Here is a 22,351-nt window from a genome sequence, read left to right as displayed (position 1 = left end):
GCAATTAAAAAGTTATGCAAAATTGTAATTATCTTGTCTGGTAAATAGCTTTATAAAATAACTATAGAATCTATAGCAGTGATGTCCAACTGGTATCTCGAGGGATGCACCTCAGTCATGTGAGTATGTGCTGCACCCTGGGCTACAGCAGGATACAGGGGGAATGGAGCGGCGCCTTCCCCAGGTAAATGAACGCTCCTGTCATCTTCTCTTCTCCGCCAAAGTTGTGAAGTGTTAGAAATCAGGGAATCCGGCAAGGAGAGAATCATAAATACAAATAAAATATAACGTATCATGATATCAATTAATATACCTAAGGAATAAAAGCCAATTGACGACCACAACAGTAAAGTGCATGTGCTCAAACAATAAACCAGTGTTCAAGAAAATGGTTTAGTCTCACCACTTGCAGTTCATTTCCAGGAAGTAGCGAACCAGATAATTAGGAGCCAGACACAATTCTGCATGTAATGGGGGATAGGGAATGGAATACACATCCTATACTTCCCTGTCGTGCTCCTGTGTTGCTCCCGCACTAACAAGGGCATTCTCCAAGTTTGAGGCTATTCAGGGTATGACCCACCAAGAGGGCATAATGAAACCCATATGAAAGTGTGATCCCTACTTGTTTCCTCCTCCATGTGGAAGATTCTTCAGGGGATAATATAAATCTGATCCCTGCAGTGGCAGGTGACCAAATGTACAATATGACTAATAATAAAATAGTAAGAAAGTCATCGTTTTGGTGGGATCGGCCAATAATCTCATGGTCTTAGCTCTTGCTTGTACAGAATTTGCTGGAACTGTATTGATTTTTCAGGTACAAATCCCAGCAAATTTGTTATGCCGTGGATTAAAAAGGATGTGTGGTTTATGCAACCGTTGCACAAATAGGAGTTCAAGGGTAGAAAGGAGACATTTCCGGGAGGGATTAGGAGAAGGGGTATAAACCTCAGTACCCTACCCAACCTAATTGTGGTAAGTATGCTTGTGTATATGTATGGGAGTGGTGCAACTTATACCCTCGACGGCAGATGTTGAGGGAAAGAGCATGAAGGATTTCAACATGCCCAATTATTTGTTCCCATAAGATACACCTTCGACTGAGACTTGCTCTCCTATTCCTATTTTTAAAAACACATTTATGTTTGACCAAGTGGGCATGATGAATGTATGGGAAGGCAGGGAGAGTAACTACTGAAGTTGGAAAAGCATTTAGGATTTATCGGCTTCAAATAGATCATTTCTGCCCCAATAGGACATATTGCATGGAAGCATGGCAACAGGCTACAAATGAATAGCACACTGACTATCGAGAAGTAAAGGGGTGGTATCAAGTTCATAAATTGTTAAAATTGCAAAGTGCTTGTAAAAACACACAACTTTGCAATTTGTGCCTTAGTAAAAATCATGTTCAATCTCAAGAACGGAGGGATGTTTTTGTTTTATAGTGTACATCTTGTTGCGTAGGTTACTGTCTACCCTGCAGTCTCAAAATGTCCGGTTCAAGTCAAAAAGCACTCGTGCTACTCTGAGCAGCCTGCGTGGCTACCATTGCTTGCAGCATCTCCAGACTTGTCTCCCATCGTGCATACTTGGGGCGTCATTGTTTGGCAATTACAAAAGCAGCTGCCAACAGTGGATCTTGATGATTTTTGTGCCCAAGTGCATTCAGCGTGGCAGAACATTCCTCACACAACCATTAACAACCTCCAACATCATTGATAGCAGTACTCATACTCAATACTAAATAATTTGAAATGTTTTAAAAATGTCGTTTCCATTTTTTCATCATTTGCAGATCATCAACAGATCTGTTTATCCTGTGATTTCTAGAATTCCATGACTTCTCCTTCTCGTTCTTGCAATTTCAGTCTAGAGAAGTATATGTATATGTACATATTTCAGACCCTGTCAAGTGCTTTAAATCTTTACTCAAAATGTCATACCCATTATATCTATAGTTAATCGAGCCAGTAAAATAATCATCTATCTTTAGTTTTACAGACATCGGAGGAATGTTATTCCCCTTAAGCTAAATACAATTGATGTGGAAGCATGAGTAGATACATGGGAGAGTTAGGAAAACTATCTAATCATCTTCGCTCAGTGTGATCACGACATTAGACAGGGTCTCTCAGGCATTGCTTGTCAGTGCAGGTGGAATACTCTCCATATATTTGACATGCATGAAATGCTTTGCACTGGAATTTTATCTTAAGTGTATGACTGAATGCATGTATTTAAGTGTTATGTATTCTATATATCTGAATTATTCGTATCTCATTAATTTTTTTTTTTTCAATATTATTTATTTATATTTTTTTTGCAGAATGATTCCTGGGGAAAACAGTACTCGTATGCACTCTTCAAAGCCATGAGCCATATGCTGTGCATTGGTTATGGAGCCAGGGCTCCTGTTAGCATGTCTGACCTATGGATAACTATGTTGAGTATGATTGTTGGCGCCACCTGCTACGCCATGTTTGTTGGCCACGCGACAGCCTTAATCCAGTCCTTAGACTCATCACGTCGACAATATCAAGAAAAGGTAACTTTTTGCTTATTGTTTAAACAGCAATTAGTGATAATATATACATTTTTAAATGGAGTCCAACCGTTAGTCCAGACTAACAGTATAAACTAGGCACATAGTCGAGTAAAGGATATAACCCCTGTAAAAATTTCACCTTTAGTGTTATAATTGCTGCCTTTGTTGTGCTGAAACTGAAGTTTATCCAAATATGCTAATTATGGCGCTCAGTGGACCCTTGGTGTGGCCAAGAGGCTCAGTGCACCATTCCACCCACTGGTTTTGCATGTCCCCGCCTGCCTCACTTTTGATTAACATCGCTGGCTTAGCTTTCTTTGCAGACAGTGCTAACCTGGTCTGTCAATCACCAGTGAGGGAGACAGGGACATGCAAAACTAGTAGGTATAACAGTGCACTGAGCCTCTTGGCCACACCAAGGGTACGCTTAATATATTTGATTAACGTTCAACTTCTGCAGAATGGAGACAGCTATTAGATTGCAAATGATGATGGTTTTTATAGGGTCTATGTGCTTAGTGTATGCTGTCAGTTTTGGCTGACAGACTCTCTTGGTTTATGGTATGATGTGAGTGCATAGCACAACCGGATGCTTCTAACAAATGTACTGCCTAAGTAAAAATCAATGCAAAAAGGTGGCAAGAGATGGACCGATTTAAAGGGGTTTTCCATCCCATTTCTTTTAATTGCCATATGGGCCTAGTGTGCTATGAACTTAGAAATAACATAGTTTTGAACACCCTACTGTTCCTCCATCCCACTGGCCATGTCCACCACCACTCTCCTCTCATCCTCTTCCGCCCTGGTCAGCCAATGCATCACCGCTGCTGACACTGATTGGCTGCAGCTGTCATGAAACGACCCCAACATAATAAGAGGGAAAGGAGAACAGTAGGGGAGGCAGCCAGCAGGATATAGGAACAATGATGTTTCGGTGGGTGAGTATGTGCTATTTTAGCTAATGTTTTTATAGTACTATCGGTCCATACAAAAATTAAGAGAAAGGGGAAAAAATTCCCTTTATTGCAAAAATAACACTTTTTTTCTATAAATAATTGCAAATAATCAATATATCTGGTGTTCTTATCATGGATGATCCTGCTGTCTAAGACACATCACGAGCCAGATAAGATGGTGGTTACAAAATAGAAGTCTTTGAACCACCAGACGTCTGACAATGTTCTGAATTTTCTTTGGTCAGACTCTTAGGCTACATTCACAATAGGGCAATACTCAGATTTTAAGGTAGACTATACTTAAAGGGAATGTGTCATCAGAAAATTATATATTGTTTAAATAAGTTTTCTTAAGTTAAATGTATTTTTTCATACAGTTTTGGCAAAGGTTTTTTTCTATATCACAATCTTTCTTAAAAATTAAAATTAGAACTTTTGCAATTTTGACATTGGGTTTTTTTAGACTCTGACTTGCAATGACTAGGGGTGTTGGCGGTCTGGTGAACGTCCGACTTGAATTTTATTTCAGTACCAAGACAGTACCTGAACTTCAACCAGAACCCGAACCCCATTGAAAATAAAAGTTACCCGAACTAGGAAAGGAAAAACAATTCTCTCTCTCTAACTACCCTGGAACTCCAAACTTTGCTACAGACTTTCGGGGAAAGTCGGTGCTCAGCGTTTAGCACTGGACACTAACTGTCCGGTACAAACGCCAAACTCGTCAGTTCGGGTTCACTCATCTCTAGCAATGACCAAATTGTGATCATATATTTGGTACTGAAGCATCTAATTAGCATGTGCATTAGTTGCTGTGAAGGGAGGAGGAAGAGCTGTGACATCGCCTGATGTGGTGGGTGGGTCCTGTGTTATCAGTTGTGTACAGAGGCGTTACCGGTCATTGTAATCCTGCCTCTGATAATAAGAAAACTGCTGAAAAATTCTTTGTGAAAGGACAGCAAGTATAAGTTTAAAGTAGCCCCAGTGGCCATTGTGAAAATTGCAAAATTACTCATTTTGTTTTTAATAAAGATCGTAATATGAAAAAAAAATTTCAATATTTTTTTTTTATAAATACTAATTAATTATAACACATAAACCTGATTTAAACAATAGGTCATTTTCTGATGACTCATTCCTTTTAAGACACTGACAGAATGCAATGCTTTACCATAGGGCGAAGGTGGGCATGTCTCAGACTTCTAAGAATGTTCTGCATAGAGAAGTCTGAATGTTTGGTGTCTTTTTTGTGAAGATGGAAAGGGGAGACCATAATGCATGGACGGCAGAAGAATCATTCATGAGAGGAGCAACCAATATGTTAATTATATATTTGCCTTGTATACTCAGTTTTGACAGGATGAGTTTTTTAAATGGGGTCTGTCGCAACAGAATGACTGTGCAAACCAAGCACAAACCCTTGGTGTACTCTTGGTGTAACCGAGCAGATCAATGCACCTTCCCACCTGTTTGTTTTCCATCTGTATTCGCTTCCTCTCTGGCTCCTGTTTCAGGTCTTCCTCTTAAATTTATCAGTTTGTCAATGATTGTTGAACTTAAACTGTAGAAGACACAGTATTACCAGCTTCTATTTTACAAAGCTGCTCTTTCTGCCTCTATCTCAGCAGGAAACCTCAGCATAATTACATAGTATATGCTAAAATCAATGGGCTATCTGTGTAACTGATGGATGTGCCGAGTCCTTCAGGGCAGGCGAAACACTTTACTTGGGCTTTGCTCTAATTGTTGACAGTTCTGAATGAGGGGCACCCCTCTATTAACTTGGAGTGCCGTCAAAGAACATTTGATCAACTTTTTAGGCTCTGTGCACGTGTACTCTGCGAATCTATGTATAAAAAAAGCCTTATCCACACAGTGTGTCGGACCTCAATCCATTTTTCTTGGCATTTAGGGCTGTGTACACATTTGTTTGGCAATTGTAGAGATTTGCTCTGAAGGTCTTGTTGGGTACCAGGTTTTTCTGAACCTAGAAATAAATCATTTTGTTCTTCACTCTTAGCTGCGTAGAATGAATACGTTGGATATCATGCACTAAAATCGATACAGTTGGATTGGCAAATAAGTAGAGAAGATTGAACATTGTGTGGTTTGTACTTGAAACAAATGACATTGATAAATGAAAATTACTCTCCTCGTTTTCTGTTCTGACTTCCTTAGACTTCCCTAGACAGAAAAGATACTAGACATCATGTCCTTGGGCTGCGGCACATATGCTGTGAGAGCACTTTGTTAGTCTGTCACTTTAATTGGGTTATTGAAGTAAATAATGGCAAAATTTAAACCATTGATTTATCACTTAGCATGTTAGTATTGTGTTTGCTTCTTGGCCCCGGAGCAGCTGATGGCACAAACTCTCAGGAGAAGCGTATTATGTTCAAAATGTTTTTCCTTATTTATCATACTTACGTAGGTATATCATTTCTAAAGAGAGGTAAATTAGAAAAAAATACATAGTCATCAACTTCTTTCAGATCTAGGTGTTTGGTCCAGTAGAAGGCAAAATTTACCCTCTGGGCTATAGAGGCCATTTGTGCCTCCAAGGGAAAAGCAAACTCTTGGCTGACCCCACAAGGGCAGTCGATGAGCTTTTTGGAAGAAAATTAACTCCAGAATGTCTACTCCTAGTTTGTAAATGTTATAGTTGATGAAGTTGTCCATTGCTTGGACAACCCCTTTTTAAATACTATAGTCTCCCATATAAAACAAGAAAAACATACTCACTGTTCCAGCAATGTCGGCATTATGCCTCCCGGCGCTTATGTGGCATTTTCATGTGAGTGTTGCAGCCTGTCCGCGACCACTAATGGGCCTCAGCCTTCACACTTCTCTTGTACAGAACTTCATCTCACAGAACTCTGCAGCCATCAGTGGGCACTGATAGGCTGCAGCACTCATGTGACATAACAATGTCATGTGAGTGTTGGGAGACAAACTGCCAACATTGTTGGAATGGTGCCAGACTGGGAGGAAGGTGTTTTTTTTTTTTTTTTACGGGACTATAGTATTACTTGGACATTCCCTTTAACCCCTTCAATTGTAAGGAATCCTTTCTTTCCTTCATGATAACAACACATGTACTTTACATCTAAGGATCTGTCCACACTGCATTTGGAGTATATGCTGGAAATATCCCTGGTCAGTGTCAGACTGAAGAACATTGGGCCCACCAGAGGATTGGATTCTGAGGGCCCACCTTTCTCCCCCACTCAAGAGCCCCATAGCAGCTGCAAGGTTTGCACTATGAACTCTCCTGAAGGAGAAGCCAGGGCCCACCTCAGGATTCTCCAGTTCTCTGGTGGGCCAGTCCAACGCTGCCCCTGCTTGTAGAATAAATGCCGGAAAAGCTCCCAACACATGCACCAAAAATATTCTTACAGGTCCATTGACCCAAGAGGCTTTCATCATGGTTATATGGGTCAGCAAACTTTGTTTCAGCTATATGCACAGCAGATTGAGATGTACTTATACAGAGAGCCACCATAAAAATGGATACTTATTTTTATAATAGAATTCTGCAGTATAGGTACAGTATGTTAATATACTGTATGCCTTTGTTATGCACGCGTTTCAAGCTAGAGAGAAACACCTGGTGTGATCGCCCTATGTCTATGTTAGACACCAGAACTTTTTGCTTCATGTTATGTTAGTTCAGTATGTTGCTGCTGGATATACTGTAATTGTGTTTTTTTAATGTGGTGCCCTTAAGGATGCATTCAAACTATTGTTGGTTAGTCATATTATGGATTGGTCTACAGATTCGGGAAATCGTATTTAGTTGTGTCCTGTCCAGTCACTGCATTGGGAGTGCGATGGTGATTTTAATAATTCAGCTACTTTTAACGGACCTGAATAAAATGACTTGAATTTTAATTCTGAATTGAATTGTCTCTCTTGCTTGAAACTTTTATGTGCCCAAAAATTGCATGATTCCAACGTCTTCAAAAGGACTTTCCACAGAATCACGGGTGAGCTGGTGCTAGATTTTGTGATGCGACGTTGATCCAGAGAACTAGTCTAATTGCCGTATGTTTAGTTGGGAAGGAATTTTCCCACTAATATGGGACAATTCTCATCGGCCTCATGTTTTTTTTTCCTTCCTCTGGATCAACATGTTAGGCTATAGGTTGAACTCATCTCTACCTTCAACCTAAAAACTATGAAACTCTGTTGTATTTCCTGACTTTTCTAATATGCCTAAACAGTGACATTCTATAAGTTAGAATTGAAGAAAAGAAGCATAACGATTTCAAGTATACTTTTGCTTTTCTTCTTTAATCCCTTTTCTTCGCAATCTATGAGAATAGGTGTTGCTGTATGGTAGATTTGGCCCATCATTCTAGACGTGTTAGACACTTTTCCTTATGCGACCTCATGATTGGTGTACAGGGGACCAGTATTTTGTGCCAAAATGTTGTGCCACAATTTTGGTGCAATTTGGTGCATTTTAAAGGAGTTTTCCACTACTTTAAAAGATAAATTTAATGGCCTCAGGGTGGTGTAAGAAATAGAGTTCCTTTAATGATCTCCTGTACCAGTGCCACTCCTGTGCACCAGAATGGGACACAGTATCAAGTGTGGAGAACGCCAATGGTTCAGGAAGTGAGTGTAGGGTTTTTTTTTCAGTTTTTTTTTTAAGGTGGGGGTGGTGTTTGACTTAAAAAAATGTAAAAAAAAGGAGGCATAGTTTATAGGAGTCTTAAATGGGTTGGCCATTACTTTAAGACACTTTTCAAAGCTGTTTGATGAGGAGGAAAAAGTGGCTAAAACACATAACAAACTTGAATCAAGGCATGTATGCCAGGTTTTGTGGCAAATAAAACCAGAATTTTGGTGCATTTAGCTTAGTAAATCTCCCCCCATTTAAAGGTCCATCCAGTCTACCATTGGATGGATATTTGAATCTGTAAAAAACCTATGTGTGCCAACGTATGAAATCAGAGGTGCACAGAATCACCACGTGGACCTTGCATTCTATATGACTGTAATGTATGGACCTAAAGACAACAGGCGGGCAGGTGGCACATAGACCACTGTAAGATATGGCTATGGATGATCCCAGTTCTGAGATGACATTACGTGCAGACTGTTACACGCATCCTCGACGACTGGTAGAGTTTATCAGTGTTTCCCACATTTCATACATCACATTTACCTTTTCTTTCACTGATGCAAAGTAAAGAAAAATCTAATAGTAACCAAGTATCTGTCAGGCTTTGAAGATGAAAGTAGGATTTTTCTATTAGACGCTTTAGGTTTCCTATGCCCTCATTCTGACATCGCTGTGAGGAGAAGACTCACCATTCTATAGTCTTCTTATATTTTGTAAAAAATTGCCTGTTTGTTCCTGCAAGAAAATTGAGAATGAAGAACAAAAATGGCATTAGAAAAAATGTAACAATGTATTCTGTTTATTACAAAGTTTATTTATGTTTACTGGTGGATTTTAGAATCCTAATGGCTGTTGGTAGCATGAACGGGAATGAATAGACTCAGTCGTACCATGGCGTGTTCTTCGCTGACAAGCTGATTGGTAGCCAGAGGCACGACCAGGTCAGGGATGACTAGCGTGAATATTGCCACAGTGGGTTTGTGTAATGAAGTGGATAGACGCAAGAACAAAGAAAATGCTCACTTTGACCCTTCATAAAGCACTTTGTATCTCTGTCAAATTATGTCTAACCACTGAAGGCTACGGCCCAATAACAAGGCAGTAACGTGTTATGTGACCGTACACACTCGGTGCATGTCTCAATACCTGGAAGAGAGTTGATAGTGTCTGTAACCCTTACTTTTATAGAATATATGAAACAGTGATTAATGTAATTAAAAATGAAACTTAATATTTTGGTTGTTCAATGGACAATGTCAGACTAGCCTTCTAGAGTACCATAAGATCCTCTGTTGGGTCCAAATTCTCAAACAATTATGGGTCCCAAAGGTCTAATTTTCTTCTTTCATGGACCTACTAGGGGGTTTCAGTTTTTTGAGTTACTTTAACCAGTTCATGACCGGACCATTTTCCCCCCTTTCTCACCATATACATTTTTAGGTTTTATCGCACGTGCGCTTGTGACATCTCTAAAAAATGTTCTCATTCTGTTATTCAAATAATTTTTGTCCCTTTGTTTGTGATGCATGGGGCTTCATTTCTATGTCATTTTTCGATTCTTTTTTTTTTTGCTTATGTGGCGCCCCTGCGGGTTCAGTCGCAACAGATGTACTTCATCTCACCCAGAGGTGTGGTACCCCACTCTCAGGTAAGGAGGGAGCACTACACGGGACCCACACACCCACATCCAATACACTCCACTTCAGTTGGGATGGGCGAGATTGCTCCTAAGGGAGAGCACAGTCCCTGGTCCCTAGCTGGAGGGTGGAACTAGGTAGAGGAGCTGGGTGGAGGAAGGAGTTCAGTGGAGCACAGAGGGTAGCAGTATAAAAGAGAGGGTAGAAGGTTCTGGAAGTGTTCAGAGAGTCAGAGTTCTGAGTTCTGAGGAGTTAGAGTTCAGAGGGAGAGCTGGGAGCAGGAGCTCAGGAGGAGCTCTGCTCAGGAGGAGTGGAGAGAGGAGCAGGGGCCCAGTGAGAGAGACCCAGGAGAAGGAAAGAGAGAAGAGAGGAGCAGTGAGAAGGGCTCCAGGAGGAACAGAGGGGATCCCAGGGGCACGGTGAGTGCGGATGCCACCCGTGCGCCCGAATCCAACGTGTAGGGATCAGGCCGCAGAGAGGGGACCGGACCCTAAACTAGTGGAGAACAACCAGGCTCAGCTAGACAACCGGAGGCTTGTGCATTTTCAAGGTTCTGCAGCCAACAGCCAAAATTACATCTCCGAAAAGGTGGCCGCATAGGGTCCAGGGGACTGCACGTCACCCGACAAGGCCCGAGGCCACTTGCTTGGGACACTGATTGTGATGCGCAGGGCAGGAGGGCGAGAGCCAGCGCAGTGAGACGACCGGGAAAGGTACATAGAACGGGGTCCCGTTTAAGTACTCCTGAGATACTTGAGAGATTGCTGAACCCCTACCCCAGAGGACACAGGATGATGTGGGAGGTTACACACTGGCCATTGTAACCTGGTGAATTGAACAACTGTGAGTAAAACCCGAAGACTGCACCCCACTGTGTCCTTGAATAATTGCTGCGCCATCACCAGCCCTGCACTACACAGCACCAGCAACATCTACCTCATACAGTTTATCATTTCCTGCCCTGGAGCTTAGCTCTGCCTGTGGAGAGCTGAACCAACTCTGCTGCGTCACCTTCAGCTCCAGTGGATCTGCACCGCAGCGGCAGCCCCATATAGCCGCATACCACAGGTGGCGTCACGAACATTATTATCCTAAAAACTTTATTCCATTTTACTTTCCCTTTAATTGACAGACCGGGTCACTGCCACCGTGACATCCCCGGGACCGACCACCCCACCGCCCAGGGGGCGCGTCACTTATATGAGGAAATAGTAACGAAAAAGAGAAAATACATGTCTAATTTTACTTATTTTTATTTATTTTTTTATGACCACAAAGGACAATTAAAAACATTTTAAATTCTATTTTTATATATTAGACATATTTATTTTCAATGGGGTGGAAAGAAACAGAAATTCACACTGGCGGTTTCCTTTTTTTTTCTTTTCAGTTTTGTTTTATTTATGCTTATTTTCTATTTTAACATATTAATTCATTGTGGAGAATGGAGAGGGAAGGGGAAAGGGGTTTCATCCAGCTTCAGGCAAAAATAATCTTCAGTTAAACAAAAACATGTTTATTGTACATTCTTTTTATTGCTTATTTCTCCTGGTATATTAACCCCAAGTTACAAGGGAATCTCAATGTCCTGGCTGGATAGCAGAGGTGACAGGATCTCCTAGGACCCCACCAGTACCTGTTCTCTCACTACACCCAGTGATCACAAGTACACTGGGTCCAGAGGAGGAAGCACAGTCAGTGATTCTCCTTCCTAATCTATATACACAGGCGAAGGTTCAGCGCTGTGTATACACAGATTGAGAAGTAAAACATGATCCATAGCCTGACACCTGTTACTGGCAGCATTCCTGAGGAATCTTAGCTCATTGCTTATAGGCAATGGTCTCCAGATCACTGATATTTTTAGTTTTGCTTGCTGCAGCTGCCTTCTTTAAATCCTATCAAAGGTTTTCTATAGGGTTCAAGTCAGGCGACTGTGACGGTCACTCCAGAGTCTTCCAGGACTTTTTCTGCAATCAAATTTTGGAGGACTTTTGAGGTATGTTTGGGATCATGGTCCTGTTGGAAGATCCAATGACGCCCAAGTTTCCTCTCAGTTGCCATGATGTTTTCTCCTATGTACAATTTGCTTATAATTATCATCAAGGGGAATGTATCGATCATATATAATAATGATAATAATGGTTACACAATGATAAAAGAGAAAGTCAAAAATACGTGAACGAGACCAAGTATGACCAAGAAGTTGCTGAATTATAGCACATCGGCCATTAATTCCACTGGTAGTAGAATAATGTTATATATATTTTTTTAATTTAAACCTCGCAGTCAGCAAGTTATTACTGCAGGTGTATGCTGAAAATAGCATCTGGAATTTGTACCTTTCCTTCCGAATTTGTACGTGTTCTGTAGGAACTATACACACTGCAATAATTACATTTAGGTCAGTATGTTCTGTTTCTCTGCAGCAGACGCCCGGTGAGATATACACCGTTTATGTGTGGATACATAGCATTGTCATACGGTTAAGGTCAGTGGAAAGAACAGGAAAATGAATGGAAGATACAGGGAGTAAATACATTACATATTCAATCACTAGAAGAGTAATACATTACGTCTTTAAATCTTAGAGATTTATTAGTTTATAGTTAATAGTTTTACCTTTTATTTTATTTTCCTATATTTACTTCTGACTTTTTTTTGTTTAATAATTTTTGTCTGTCTTTAATATTTTGCAAGCTATGGCTAATACATTTTTGGCTTTGTTCACAAAAATACATTTAAAAAAACTCTGTTAAGTGAACAACCCCTATAATTTAAAATACCTTAAGAGAAAATTCCCTAAATGTGCTTAAAGAGGTTGTCCGGTCCAAATCGGCAAGTCTGCAGTCACTTTCTGTGACTGCAGACTTATGAATCCCCCCCCAGCGCACGCACTATGATCTGTGGGGATTCGCCGGTTTCTGAGCCTGGACCGTAGGGTGCCGGTGTATGGACCCAGCTCAGAAGCTGAGCGCTCACATACCCAGATGCAGGCTATGTTACACATCCATTATCAACCTGTAGCAGCAGCCATTTCATGAGCTCACCACGCTCTCCTTTGATGGGTTGCAATGACATCCAAGAGCCTGCTGGAGGCCCGCATGGCTGACATGTTGGAACTCCTGTGAAGCTCAGCCATATACTGGACTTCATAGAAGGCCATGATTTTAGTTATTTACTCCAATATTGTGGTATTGCAGTATATAGGTGTTACGCTCCACCAAGGAGCCAGATTGCACGCAGCGACACGAATGGGAAGGGAAGCATTGCTACTAGGGAAAGATTAGAGGGACACCCCTGAATCTTCCCCTGTGCAACCCTGAGCTCCCTGACATCCCTAGATGGGTTATTTCACCCCGTGCCGCGATCACGTTCCTATCCCTGTCTTGTCCAAAGCACGGCCCTGGCTAGTGCGTGGGGCAGCAGGAACGCTAGTCCTGCTCTATAATACAGACACAAAGGGAAACAAACAAGGGTAATAGAAAACAGCAATCACTCTTAGCGCACCCAGACTAAGGAATTGTATATAAAGGGAGAGGAAGGGAGAGGCAAACCAAAAAGGAGATAAGGATAAGGAAGACACCAGACAAATTTCCAAACCGCAATCTCTGGAGACGTCTCCTAAACTACTTCTCTTTCCATGGCTCACAGCTCCAAACCAATTCCAAGGTATAGGAAGCTATCACTGGCAACTACCCAAGCTAAGAGGTGAGTGCTTATACCAGAGGGGAGTGGAGAAAATCAGAACAGCTGAGATAACTCAGGACGAACGCTTTAGGAGGCAAGCAGGAGAGTTTAACCCTTGCAACCAGCGAACAAGGGAAATCTGCATAGCTAGCTGGAAAGCAAAGCAGATCCAACCTTGACAAACACTGAGATCTTCTGACCCCTGAAATAGAGGAGATTACTCTCCGTCATGGTATCCCCATGACAATAGGACAAGTGAGCAGATGATTTTAGATTCAAGCCCCATAAAAAGATTAAAAGTTAAAAAAATAAAATAAAAAATATATAAAAATGCTATATATAAAATGTGAAATCCCCTCTTTTATATACAAATATAAAAGAAAATAAAAAATAAACAAAATGGATTAACCTTCGCAATAAAAGATGTAAAGAGAAAATAAAAAGAATTTCTACAATTGCGCATTTTTCTGTCACCTTAAGTCTACCAAAACATGCAGTTAGAAGTAGTCAAAAAATGTCATTCAAAACTACAACTTGTCTTGCAAAAAACAAGCCGTCATACTTCTCTGTTAATGGTAAAATATAAAAGTTATGGCTCTTGGAAGAAGTGCAGGAGAAATTGGATGCTCAAAATTACAAAATTGCCTTGGAGGAAATGAGTTAAAGATTAGAGTCGATTCCTCAGATTTACGTTGATCATCCTCTTTTTTGTCATTAGTAACCCTTTTAGAAGTAGGTGGAAGCCAAATGGAGTTTATTTTTGTTTTCTATACTTGTCATCTGTAGGAATAAATTTTGCAGTATAATTAACCAATATCACAATATCTATTCTCAGTCACACTCCTGATGTGCAGCCCTCAACTGTGGAATTGGCCCTTTTAGAATGAATGCAACATCCACATGTTTTTATATGAGTTGTAAAAACAAATAACCTTACAATTTACTTGTTAAAATTCCTCTTCATTCTCAAGAATATCGAGTTTCTGTGGCTGACCATGCTCAGTACTTACAAGCTCTTTCCAACTGAGCCAGTAAGTGCTGCGTTAAAGCTGTCCGGTATCGCTAGAGTGCACTGTTAGCTCCCAGCCACCTTCAGTGTGGCAATAGCATATATCAGCATCATCGAGTGCATAGTTTGGGACAATGGCATTCCTGGTCCAATCTATCAATCAAGAAGTGCACCACCCCAGCAAGCAGACCGCTACGAGGCTTGGCCGCTCTCCTGCTGAAGATCATGAGCTAACACCTATGCAATGGATGCCATGGCAGTATGCAGATAATGTCTGTGTCCTAGTATTGTAGGGTTGATGCTATGGCTGCACATGGTTAAGGGCAGTGTTCCAATTTGACAAGGTTGAGTTCATATCGATAAGAGGTTAAATAATTTGGGAAGAGGATATACATATTTTTTTTGTTTAATACTTGTACTTACACATACATTGTGGATATTCTAGTCCTCTCATAAAAGATAAATAATATATGAGAACTCAGACCATGTGAAATCTGCTCTGGATTGTTAGGTGAGGTGGATCTACAGTACTAGGCTTCAAGTCTGGTTGGGCACACGGACCCCGGACGTTGATGCAACAGCCAGGAAGGCATGTGTGGCAGCGAGGACTTGACACTCTCAGGAATATCAGGAGCAGCAGGACTGATGAAGTGGAATCCAGGGAAGGAAGCAAGTACAAGCACAGTATGACCAGAAGGTGAAACACACCAGACATAGAGGTCTAGAGTCTCAAGCCTTAAATAGGCCTAGGGAAATGATGTACTTGATCCACGCTGGGCAACTCTCAAAACCCGATGTGGAGCACTGCAGAGGGCTGTAGACCCAGGGGAAGGAAGCCAGAAGACCAGGATACTCAGGACAAGTGTGTAACATGGCTGAATGAGTGGCCTTCACAAAGTGGTTTCCTTTTGGAGAGTTTTCACGTTGTATACTTTTAATTAAAGTACCATAACGTAGGGCCAGGTTAGTAGGTACAGAACCACCTAGTAATAAGGTGCCTTCCCTGCCAAAGGGGGAAAGTGCATTACCATACTCCCAACCTGATCAGGTTTCTTTGCTGTTAGAGCAATGAGATTATGGAACTTATTGTCAAAGGATGAATGGCTGTTTTACATTTCCTATTGGTTTAAACAGACATCTACACATCTACGTGGTTACCCTCATTTCTTGTGTTTTTTGAATATAGAACATATATGGAATATGAATATACACTGCTCAAAAAAATAAAGGAAACACTCAAATAACACATCCTAGATCTGAATAAATTAAATCTTCTCATTGAATACTTTGTTCTGTACAAAGTTGAATGTGCTGACAACAAAATCACACAAAAATCATCAATGGAAATCAAATTTATTAACCAATGGAGTCCTGGATTTGGAGTCACCTCCAAAATTAAAGTGGAAAAACACACTACAGGCTGATCCAACTTTGATGTAATGTCCTTAAAACAAGTCAAAATGAGGCTCAGTATTGTGCGTGACCTCCACGTGCCTGTATAACCTCCCTACAATGCCTGGGCATGCTCCTGATGAGGTTGTGGATGGTCTCCTGTGGGATCTCCTCCCAGACCTGGACTAAAGCATCCGCCATCTCCTGGACAGTCTGTGGTGCAATGTGAAGTTGGTGGATGGAGCGAGACATGATGTCCCAGATGTGCTCAATCGGATTCAGGTCTGGGGAACGGGTGGGCCAGTCCATAGCTTCAATGCCTTCATCTTGCAGGAACTGCTGACACACTCCAGCCACATGAGGTCTGGCATTGTCCTGCATTAGGAGGAACCCAGGGCCAACCGCACCAGCATATGGTCTCACAAGGGGTCTGAGGATCTCACCTCGGTACCTAGTAGTCAGGCTACCTCTGGCGAGCACATGGAGGGCTGTGCGGCCCTCCAAAGAAATGCCACCTCACACCATTACTGACCCACTGCCAAAGTGGTCACGCTGAAGGGTGTTGCAGGCAGCAGATCGCTCTCCACGGCGTCTCCAGACTGTCATGTCTGTCACATGTGCTCAGTGTGACCTGCTTTAATCTGTGAAGAGCACAGTGTGCCAGTGGCGACTTTGCCAATCCTGGTGTTCTGTGGCAAGTGCCGAGCGTCCTGCACGGTGTTGGGCTGTGAGCACAACCCCCATCTGTGGACGTCGGGCCCTCATACCACCCTCATGGAGTCGATTTCTAACCGTTTGTGCAGACAAATGCACATTTGTGGCCTGCTGGAGGTCATTTTGCATGGCTCTGGCAGTGCTCCGCCTGTTCCTCCTTGCACAAAGGCAGAGGTAGCGGTCCTGCTGCAGGGTTGTTGCTCTCCTACGGCCCCCTCCACATCTCCTGGTGTACTGGCCTGTCTCCTGGTAGCGCCTCCAGCCTCTGGACACTACGCTGACAGACACAGCAAACCTTCTTGCCACATCTCGCATTGATGTGCCATCCTAGATGAGCTGCACTACCTGAGCAATTTCTGTGGGTTGTAGAGTCCGTCTCATGCTACCACGAGTGTGAAGGCACAACCAACATTTAAAAGTCACCAAAACATCAGCCAGAAAGCATTGGTGCTGAGATGTGGTCTGTGGTCCCCACCTGCAGAACCACTCCTTTATTGAGGGTGTCTTGATAATTGCCAATAATTTCCATCTATTGTCTATTCCATTTGCACAGCAGCATGTGAAATTGATTGTCAATCAGTGTTGCTTCCTAAGTGGACAGTTTGATTTCACAGAAGTTTGATCTACTTGGAGTTATATTCTGTTGTTTAAGTGTTCCCTTTATTTTTTTGAGCAGTGTATAAACATTTAATCTTAAACTTTAAGACTGATAGCACCAGACTAATTTTTACCAATCCAGTCCTTTCCTTGTAGAGGCTTCTTTAAGTCAGTTTAATGAGAATAGATCGTAAGCCAATCATTTATTAATCATGGAAAATTTTTCCATCTAGATGTGTGAATCACTCAATGGTAGCTGGAGAAATGGCTGATTCATCACATCATTTTGTTCAATTACCATTAAAATGTTCTCACCTCCTGACTGCTAAGGTCTTTCAGGAAAAAGCTGTGTAGATGAGCAGCTATACAATAATTGTTCCTATCACCCCAATCTGAAGGTTATAAGTACACCTTCTTTCTGTAGTGCGATCAAAATTGGACCGAAAAAAAAGTCTTCAATTGTTACCACATACTTAATCAATTCGTAAAATTTATTCTCAAAATTGCCATTTACAAGAACCTGAAAAGGTTGATTATACCCCACTCTAGGGAAAAAAAATATATACATTATATATATATATATACAGTACAGACCAAAAGTTTGGACACACCTTCTCATTTAAAGATTTTTCTGTATTTTCATGACTTTGAAAATTGTATATTCACACTGAAGGCATCAAAACTATGAATTAACACATGTGGAATTATATACTTAACAAAAAAGTGTGAAACAACTGAAAATATGTCTTATATTCTAGGTTCTTCAAAGTAGCCACCTTTTGCTTTGATGACTGCTTTGCACACTCTTGGCATTCTCTTGATGCGCTTCAAGAGGTAGTCACCGGAAATGGTTTTCACTTCACAGGTGTGCCCTGTCAGGTTTAATACGTGGGATTTCTTGCCTTATAAATGGGGTTGGGACCATCAGTTGTGTTGTGCAGAAGTCAGATGGATACACAGCTGATAGAACTTGTAAAGAAGTAAGAAAATTCCTTTATTAACACATGTAGTAAACACAAATTACAAAGATAAATGCGAACGACAGAGTAGACACAGAGTGCTGGATCCACATGAATAAAACAATGTTAAAAACTGTGACACAGCGCCCGAAAGGTCAGCCTATGTAGCAAGTGGAAATATAAGGGGGACAGCAACAGGGTCACATGTATTAATAAATATATACCACCCATAAAGAATACCTTTTCCAAATTGTACCCCCAAAACAATAATATCCCATCACAATCAAAATACCCAGAAACAAAAGGGTTAAAACCCTTATACAGATGGAAGTAATATAAACAATTGGTCATAAATAAGCTGAAATAGCTGTGTACCTGGGTAAGGCCACCAGACAGGCTCTGCTACCGTCACCCCGACGCACATTTCGGTAGGAAAACCTTTTTCAATTTTGAACTTGTGTGGCCATCTTTTTGTTTCTCTGCTTCACAGAGGAACAACCCCCCCTTCCCTTTACTGTTACAAGATGATGGCCCGTTCTTTTTATTAGTCCTATATGCAATAACATGGGTCCATTGGGATTAGATTTATCTTCACTGTGTTGTTTGCATCTGTGTTTATGTCTCTCACTATAGCTGATAGAACTTGTATTATGGCAAGAAAAAAGCAGCTAACAGTCTATTCAGTAGGACTAAGTAAAGAAAAATACGCGGCCATCATTACTTTAAGAAATGAAGGTCAGTCAGTCCGAAAAATTGGGCAAACTTTGAAAGTGTCCCCAAGTGCAGTTGCAAAATCCATCAAGCGCTACAAAGAAACTGGCTCACATGAGGACCGCCCCAGGAAAAGAAGACCAAGAGTCACCACTGCTTCTGAGGATAAGTTTATCCGAGTCACCAGCCTCAGAAATCGCAGGTTAACAGCAGCTCAGATTAGAGACCCGGTCAATGCCACACAGAGTTCTAGCAGCAGACCCATCTCTACAACAACTGTTAAGAGGAGACTTTGTGCAGCAGGCCTTCATGGTAAAATAGCTCCTAGGAAACCACTGCTAAGGACAGATAACAAGCAGAAGAGACTTGTTTGGGCTAAAGAACACAAGGAATGGACATTAGACCATTGGAAATCTGTGTTTTGGTCTGATGAGTCCAAATTTGAGATCTTTGTTTCCAACCACCGTGTCTTTGTGCGACGTAGAAAAGGTGAACGGATGGACTCGACATGCCTGGTTCCCACTGTGAAGCATGGAGGAGGAGGTGTGATGGTGTGGGGGTGCTTTGCTGATGACACTATTGGGGATTTATTCAAAATTGAAGGCATACTGAACCAGCATGGCTACCACAGCATCTTGCAGCGGCATGCTATTCCATCCGGTTTGCGTTTAGTTGGACCATCATTTATTTTTGAACAGGACAATGACCCCAAACACACCTCCAGGCTGTGTAAGGGCTATTTGACCAAGAAGGAGAGTGATGGGGTGCAACGCCAGATGACCTTGCCTCCATAGTCACCAGACTTGAACCCAATCGAGATGGTTTGGGGTGAGTTGGACCGCAGAGTGAAGGCAAAAGGGCCAACAAGTGCTAAGCATCTCTGGGAACTCCTTCAAGATTGTTGGAAGACCATTTCCGGTGACTACCTCTTGAAGCTCATGAAGAGAATGCCAAGAGTATGCAAAGCAGTCATCAAAGCAAAAGGTGGCTACTTTGAAGAACCTAGAATATAAGGCATATTTTCAGTTGTTTCACACTTTTTTGTTAAGTATATAATTCCTCATGTGTTAATTCATAGTTTTGATGCCTTCATGCCTTCAGTGTGAATGTATAACTTTCATAGTCATGAAAATACAGAAAAATCTTTAAATGAGAAGGTGTGTCCAAACTTTTGGTCTGTACTGTCTATATATATATATATATATATATATATATATATATATATATATATATATATATATATATATATATATGTACAGTGCTGGCCAAAAGTATTGGCACCCCTGCAATTCTGTCAGATAATACTCAGTTTCTTCCTGAAAATGATTGCAATCACAAATTCTTTGGTCTTATTATCTTCATTTAATTTGCTTGCAAGGAAAAAACACAAAAGAGAATGAAGCAAAAATAAAATCATTGATCATTTTACACAAAACTCCAAAAAAGTGCCGGACAAAAGTATTGGCACCCTCAGCCTAATATTTATTTATTATTATTTATTATTATAGCGCTATTTATTCCATGGCGCTTTACATGTGAAAAAGGGGGTATAATACAAGAACAATTTCAATAATCTTGAACACAATGTGACAGCGACTGGTACAGGCGGAGCGAGGACCCTGCCCGCGAGGGCTCACAATCTACGAGGGATGGGTGAGGATACAGTAGGTGAGGGTAGAGCTGGTCGTGCAGCGGTATGGTGGAGCGGTGGTTACTGCAGGTTGTAGGCTTGTCGGAAGAGGTGGGTCTTCAGGTTCCTTTTGAAGGTTTCCACGGTAGGCGAGAGTCTGATACGTTGGGGTAGAGAGTTCCAGAGTAGGGCGGAAGCACGGGAGAAATCTTGTATACGGTTGTGGGAGGAGGAGATAAGAGGGGAGTAGAGCAGGAGATCTTGTGAGGATCGGAGGTTGCGTGCAGGTATGTAACGGGAGACTAGGTCGGAGATATATGGAGGAGACAGGTTGTGAATGGCTTTGTATGTCATGGTTAGGGTTTTGAACTGGAGTCTCTGAGCAATGGGGAGCCAGTGAAGAGATTGACAGAGAGGAGAGGCCGGGGAATAGCGGGGGGACAGGTGGATTAGTCGAGCAGCAGAGTTTATGATAGATTGGAGGGGTGCGAGAGTGTTAGAGGGGAGGCCACAGAGCAGGAGGTTGCAGTAGTCAAGGCGGGAGATGATGAGGGCGTGCACCAGTGTTTTTGCAGATTCATGGTTTAGGAATGTGCGGATCCGGGAGATATTTTTAAGTTGGAGTCGGCAGGAAGTGGAAAGGGCTTGGATATGTGGTTTGAAGGAGAGTTCCGAGTCCAGGGTTACCCCGAGGCAGCGAGCTTGAGGGACTGGGGAGAGTGGGCAGCCATTGACTATGATGGATAGGTCAGTTGGGAGGGTTGAATGAGATGGCGGAAAGATGATGAATTCTGTTTTGTCCATGTTAAGTTTTAGAAATCTAGCAGAGAAGAAGGAGGAAATAGCAGACAGACATTGTGGGATTTTGGTTAATACGGAGGTGATATCGGGTCCAGAGAGGTAGATCTGTGTGTCATCAGCATAGAGGTGATAATGAAAGCCATGAGACTCTATGAGCTGTCCCAGGCCTAAGGTGTAGATGGAGAAGAGCAGGGGTCCTAGAACTGAACCTTGGGGGACACCGACAGATAGGGGGTGAGATGAAGAGGTGGTGTGTGAGTGGGAGACACTGAATGTCCGGTCTGTTAGGTATGAGGAGATCCAGGATAGGGCCAAGTCTGTGATGCCGAGAGATGAGAGAGTCTGTAGTAAGAGGGAATGGTCCACTGTGTCAAAGGCAGATGACAGGTCTAGGAGGAGGAGGACAGAGTAGTGTCGCTTAGATTTGGCGGTTAGTAGGTCGTTTGTGACTTTAGTCAGTGCAGTTTCAGTAGAATGGTGCGGTCGGAAACCAGATTGTAGGCGGTCAAAAAGGGAGCAGGAGGAGAGGTGGGAGGACAGTTCAGAATGGACATGTTGTTCCAGTAGTTTTGAGGCATAGGGGAGAAGTGATATGGGGCGATAGCTAGACACAGAGGATGGGTCAAGGGAGGGCTTTTTGAGGATGGGTGTGATTGAGGCATGTTTGAAACATGAGGGGAAGACACCAGTTGTTAGTGACAGGTTGAAGAGGTGGGCTAGGGCTGGGATGAAGATAGTGGTAAGGTTTGGGATGAGGTGGGACGGGATTGGGTCAAGTTTACAGGTGGTGAGGTGTGATTTGGAGAGTAAGGAGGAAAGTTGATCTTCAGAAATGGTGGAGAATGTAGTTTTGGCGGAGGAGGGTTGAGTAGGTGTGGGGAGGGGCTGTGGGGGCTTTAGGCAAAAGCTTTGTCTGATGGTGTCAATCTTCTGCTTGAAGAATGAGGCAAAGTCTTCGGCTGAAATAAGAGGAGAGGGAGGAGGCACTGGGGGACGGAGGAGAGAATTGAAGGTGTTGAATAGTTGTTTGGGGTTGTGGGACAGGGAGGATATGAGAGATGTGAAGTAGGTTTG

General features: G+C 42.1%; 1 protein-coding gene across 2 annotated transcripts in view; it reads left to right on the top strand.

Annotated features, from left to right (window-relative positions):
- The window catches only part of HCN1 (hyperpolarization activated cyclic nucleotide gated potassium channel 1), a 526,503-nt gene that overhangs the window by 391,820 nt on the left and 112,332 nt on the right, over window positions 1-22,351 (top strand). For both annotated transcript variants that reach the window (XM_073680307.1, XM_073680308.1), the window contains exon 4: window positions 2,333-2,551. In XM_073680307.1, the coding sequence (XP_073536408.1) occupies window positions 2,333-2,551 (219 nt within the window). The remainder of the gene's footprint in view (window positions 1-2,332; window positions 2,552-22,351) is intronic.

This window comes from Phyllobates terribilis, unplaced genomic scaffold, assembly GCF_046119375.1.
Source record: "Phyllobates terribilis strain yellow unplaced genomic scaffold, ASM4611937v1 Scaffold_1__5_contigs__length_1240528914, whole genome shotgun sequence".
In the NCBI taxonomy this organism is placed as follows: Eukaryota; Metazoa; Chordata; class Amphibia; order Anura; family Dendrobatidae; genus Phyllobates; species Phyllobates terribilis.
This window is presented reverse-complemented; position numbering and strand designations above follow the sequence as displayed.